The sequence below is a fragment of the Malaclemys terrapin genome, chromosome 11 (genome assembly GCF_027887155.1).
Source record: "Malaclemys terrapin pileata isolate rMalTer1 chromosome 11, rMalTer1.hap1, whole genome shotgun sequence".
Lineage (NCBI taxonomy): Eukaryota > Metazoa > Chordata > Testudines > Emydidae > Malaclemys > Malaclemys terrapin.
The window spans coordinates 59,650,865-59,656,864 of NC_071515.1; the positions used below are offsets into that span (position 1 = coordinate 59,650,865).

Consider the following 6,000-nt stretch of genomic DNA (forward strand, 5'->3'; position numbering starts at 1 on the left):
ATCACATATCAAAATATTCAAAGTAAATATCCTTAAATCAAACTCCAGTAAGTTTTCAAGCAGCACTTTTCTTAGTTTGCCCGTCCGTAATTTTCAGTGATCTATGGAAATATTTTTTATCTGTCTGTACATGTAAAGGTGACAAAGTTTACCAACATTTACCAATAAAAATCTAACCCTTCCAAGCCTAACAACAAGGTAGCTTTGCAGATATTTATAGGCACTGCGTCCCATGCAGGAGCGATAGCCTGTGAGAAAGCACAAACATAGCCTGTATACTTAAGTGCTTTGCAGAATAGGGATGGACTTAAGCACATGTTTATGTCCCATTGACCTGGACTTTGGTTCAATCCATAAACTAGCAAAATTATTGATATTGAGAAATTTTTGATATTATTGATATTGAGAATATTTACAGATACTACAATAACAGTTATGATCTCTTATTTAAGTTACAATCTGATTAGCAAATTTGGTTAAATTGTACTGTATATTTGGTTTTCCAATATGTGGTGAGGCAGTATACGGAGTCTGTTGGTTACAGATTGTCTGGCTATACCGAAAGAAGGAGAGGAGACATTTGACATGGGTTTAATCAAACTGCAATTTTATTGTTTATTTATGGGTTTAAATATGGGTTTATTTAAATATGGGTTTATTTAAGGTATCTGGGACTACCCGGCAGATAAAAGTGTACAGTGCGGGTAACCCCATGTTTATTCCGTAATTACCCGTGTGGCTTTCACCCCACCCCCTTTTCAGGTCTCTCAGGTCTCTCCAGCAAATCCATTGCTGGGATCTTACCAGCCGCTCCCCGCATAGGAGGGTTAAAGTGGGCTATAAGAATAGGGGGTTGGCTCCCTGCCGTACCAATGATAGGAGTCCCAACCACCTCCCGTTCGTTCCTTTAAGGAACACCTCTTTTTAAGTCCTATTCCAAGTCATTTATCCGGTCATAGTATGGAGTATCTGCACTGGACATCTGCCACACGGAGGCACCAGCAAGTAGAGCTGCCTAACTAGCCATAACCTCCTCCCCTTGTGGAACTACTCTTTCATGCCTGCTTTTCCCTACCCGGACCAGAGGAAGGGGGGAATTACTCCCTTTCCCCATTTCTTACTCTTCTGTTTCCACGTGGAGCAATGGTGTGCTGAAGTACTGTGTTCCCTCCTGTTTCATCCTGCGTCACGTAAAAGGCTGGCTTGAGGCACAGAGCTGCCCTATTTAAACCCTGCATTCCCAGGAGATGAGTCAGTGACCACACTGACCCTTTTGCAGCAGTTTTCATCCCCCCTCCCCCCCCAGCCATAAAGCACAGTTCCCTTCATTCAACCTGCCAGCCAAATACTCAGCCCTTTTTCCCTTTCCCCCTTCCCCCCACTTAAAGGTGCAGGGCGGTCATTCCTACAGATCTTAACTCCCTGGTAAGATTTACAGAAGCCCAGGTAAACATTAAACATGTTCCGTTATGCTTTTATGTATGGGTGTTCTCCCTTTGTTTTAATAATACAATTTTCATTTTCAAAAAATAGTTGTTAATCTAAATCACATATTTATCTCTTTCCACAGCCAACAAATTACTCTAATCCAGTGTACGCAAAGTTATATATGGATGGGCAAAACTGTCGAAACTCATTAGCAAGTGTTGATGAAAGAAAAGAACTCCTTCCAAAGAAAATAGATATTGGGATAAGGGAGACTATGGCATAATCCTCTGTTACCTTTTATACTCTGTATAAATGTATAAAATATAAGGATTACTTTTCTATGTACCCAACAGTATTATAATTGTTTTGGCATCAGCATTACCTCTGTTTTTTTGTTTGGTTGATTGTTTTCTGGGTTTTTCTTTTGCTGATGACTTTTGACTGACCATTTGTAAGGTATTTTTATGAAAAAGAAACTGCACTACAGTACAATTTACAACAATGCTGCTGATACACCTTTGAATTTGTTAAAATTAAAAACAACATTTGTTTGTATTGTGAATATGAGCAATCTATTTTGTATGAACTTTTTTGGTTCTACTTAATCAATGAAGATGATATCTGCACCTTTTGATTATATAGTCTGAAAGCTGTAGTACAGTGTGTAATTTTGTTGGTTTTAAATGGTGAAAGAATGATTGAATGGTCTACTCTCTTTGTGCCCATTAGAATTTCACCCCAGATCCTGTTAAAAGTAGATCACTTTTTTTCACAAATCAAACATAACTTGCTTTTAAAATTAGTGTTAGGTTGCCAAGAAGTAAACAAGACTACAGAATCAAAACATCTAATGATCTGCATGAACACAAATGAGTGTTTCAGAAATTCAGTCATTGTACATGATATACTAAACATATATACCATGTAAACAACCTTGTATTTAGTAAAACCTTATAGACCATAGTAGAACCACATCTTGAAAGTTGAAAGACCTTACTTGCTGTGGGACAAGGCCTATGAACTCCAGCAGTCCTGTAGTACAGTAGCCACCCTAGAGCACAAGAGGGCATTGCCTACACATGTATTATATGTTTATTCACTCAATCACATGCAATATTTGTGGATGATCAATCCCTTATCACACACCAAGCAGTAGAACAAAAATAAAATGTAAGCACACACATTGATAACAGTATTCCGATTTACCCAGTAAGAAAAAAAATCATCCTTGCTCAGAGATATTAAAGAATTCAAAACATAGCAGTTTATACTAATGATGATAGTCTATGATACCGCTGATCAATATTATATATTACTGAAACGTATTTCAGACCAATTGTGAATTAATTTTAATACTTTTGGGTTAAATGTCAAAACCCCATTATCAAAAGTGGAGAGTATCAATGTAATTGGTTTCCAGTACTTTCTCTGGTACTGGTTTATTTTATGTAGTTGTGAAGAATAAAAACAACAAAAAATTCCACTTGCCTTTTTGAATTTTGACAGAAATAAGGAGTACAATTTCTTTAAGTTGTAAAAAGAACTGAAATATTTTATACATAACCTTAAAGGCACAAAATACTTATTTACACACATACTGCGGAGGGCTTTTTGTTCCTCTGCTAAACATGATTGACTTTTACCTGTCATAATATATTAACCTAACAGATTAAATATGTTTGTGGTTGCTCTTTATTCCCTTTGTACAAGTATTACAAAAAATAACTGCTGTTTTATAAAAGATTTTTGTTGTACTATGTGCATGCATACTACCTATTTCTAAACTTTGCCATATTGAGGCCTTTATAAACTCTTGATTTATGTAATACTAGTGCAGGTTTGCTTGAAAAAATGTTATGCATATCATAAACTTTTTCAGGTTCTTGTTTAAGTACATTTTTTAAATTGAACAGTATTTTTCATTTTGGTTATAATAGTCATTTTGCCTATGTTTCTACAATGAAGTGTGAAATACTTTATAAAAAAATTGTTGACTGACTTATTTAAATGAAGTTCTACATATTTAATTCATTGTGTTGGGTAATTTTTAAAGTTAGGACATACAATTATGTAGGCAAATTAAAAACCAAAAGGAAAGGAAATTAAAGGGAAGTAAGAAAATATATTGTACAGGAAGTAAAATGGTTAAATTCAGTTAAAAAAGCCAGACAGTTTCTGCTCATTATAAAACCTCTATCTTAAAGATTCTGCAATGGTGCATAAGTGTTAATAACTCAGAAGGTGTGTGTCCATATATTTGATTTCATTGAACATTTTAAACCCTGCTTTTTCTTTTATAGAATCACTGAAGAAATATGTATATTCAGGTAACATTTAAGATGTGTAAATATCATCCGGTGAATGTCAGTAAGCAAAAAATTTCTGATGAATATCAGTCTAAAGTGCTTAGTCCTACTCCTGTTGAAGTCATTGGGACCAGGATTTGACCCTAAACTTTTGCATCAGTGCTTCTGCTGCGGAACATGAGCTGCTGTTTCCATAGATGTGATTCCTAGTCTTAATGAAAGGCAGACACAACCAAATGTCTATTGGTGGGTGTCCATGTAACATAAATTTGAACGTGAAAACATCTCTCTAAGAGTGATCTAATTCAACTTAGCTGATGTGGTACCCAATGTTTCTGCACATAATGAGACAGATTCTGATCTTGTTTATACTAGTATAAAATAGTAACTTTATTCATTTCATGAGGGATGCCTACTCAGTTGACTTTAGTTGATATTCCCAGATTTATACTGTTGTAACGCAAATCAGAAATTGGCTCTATGCCTGGAAGAAAGACTTTAAACCAGATCCTCAGCTATACCAGTTCAGCTAAGAGCAGAGTGGCACAGATGTATGTAGACTACCTTTACATCCTCTTGAGTTTAGGACCAGCTGCATCGTAATGCAATTTAGAACAATCTCAGGAATTTTCCAAGTTGTATCTGGCTGTAACAAATCACAATGGGACTTGTCAGCCACCATGGATCACCAGAGTGCAGTGGCACCTCAGATTTACCCCCTGCTAAACCTTCGGGGTCACCTTGGGATTCCCTTTACAGCAGTGAAAATTTTCCTAAATTTTCCAGCTGCCAAAGCAGCTTGGGATTATAGGCATGGCAGGCAAAGGGATGAGAATCTTGCTCATAGTGTATATATTAATCCACACTTAAATCATTTGGTCTATATATTTATTGGGGCAGGAAATTATTTTTAGTATTGGATGTTACCAAAACATATTCTTAAAATCTCCACATTCATTTTGCTATGCCCTGACTGTTGTTAAATGCTTCTATGAGACCTAACTACCGATTCTATATGTCACGTATATGATTTTAGGAGCTTTTACTATATGTGATTCATGACAGAAAATGAGAAATTGTATTGTACCAGCAACTAGCAAATTTTAAGGCAAATATTTACTATCCATTTGCAATGAAGTGTAAGGAACTACAAAATATACACAAGCAGTGGGAGATGCAATCAAATTATACATATTCAAGAAAAATGTAGAAATATTTTGTATTATACATATAGTATGCAATTTTTCAGTGTCTTACTTTCCGCTCTTTTTTTTTTTTTTAGAGTGCATCATATTCTTATATTTCTGATGTATTTCAAGTGTTGTTAAAACAAAAAAAAACCTACTCTTGTCTAGTAATTAAATCTAGTTTTTAAAATAGTTTCATTCTATGTAAAATATCAGGCTATAGTTGAACGTTTTCCCTTTTCTTTACTGAAGATATTAATGACAATACATGAAAGAGCAGGCACTAACAGTTCTCAGGGAACTGGTGGTCTGAACCAGGGATGGAAAGGGCTTCCCAAAATGCTCAGGGTCCAAGTAACCAATCTATTTGGGGTCAGGCGGGAATTTCCCCCCAGGTCAGATTGGCGGAGACCTTGTGGGTTTTTTGCCATCCTCTGCAGCATGGGTCACTTGCAGGTTAAAACTAGCATAAATGGATTCTCTGTAACTTCAAGTCTTTAAATGGTGATTTAAGGTCTTCAGTAACTCAGCCAGAGATTATGGGTCTATTACAGCACGGGTGGGCAAAGGTCTGAGGCCTACAATGTGCAGGAGTTCAGACTTTATGGTCCTGTCTGTCATTAAAGTCCACGAGTCTAAGCTCCATAACAGTTAGCTAAATCTAATCCTGAAAAATGGTGCACATATATTCGATGTTACTATTATGTGATTATTGGGCAGCCTGTGTGAAATGAGTTGGTGGAGCTCAGTTGATCCCACCACAACCATCACTATTTTTGAATAAAGCATCCCTATTCAGCAAATCACTTACGTACATACTTTGCTGAATCAGGGCCTTAAACTATCTAACCATTCATGTCTTTGGCCTGTCACCTGAGACTACCAACAAAGGTCACAGTGTGTAAAGTTAAGCACATGCATGTATCTTTGCAGGATCAGGGCCTAATTGACTTTCTCACCTACAGAGGTGATGGTCCCCTCTCTGTAGGCTTCCAGCGTATCCTTCACACCCCAACAGGCTTAACCTAGCTAAATCTAACTACATTGATAATTATAACTTGAACACTAAGAACTAACTA

The 6,000-nt window shown here is 36.4% G+C and overlaps 1 protein-coding gene across 1 annotated transcript in view; it reads left to right on the top strand.

Annotated features, from left to right (window-relative positions):
- LRP1B (LDL receptor related protein 1B) overlaps positions 1-3,455 on the top strand; it is a 1,255,163-nt gene extending 1,251,708 nt beyond the window's left edge. Inside the window, exon 91 of the mRNA XM_054044441.1 lies at positions 1,571-3,455. Within this exon, the coding sequence (XP_053900416.1) occupies positions 1,571-1,711 (141 nt within the window). The 3' untranslated portion in view covers positions 1,712-3,455. The remainder of the gene's footprint in view (positions 1-1,570) is intronic.
- The last annotated feature ends 2,545 nt before the right edge of the window (positions 3,456-6,000 follow it).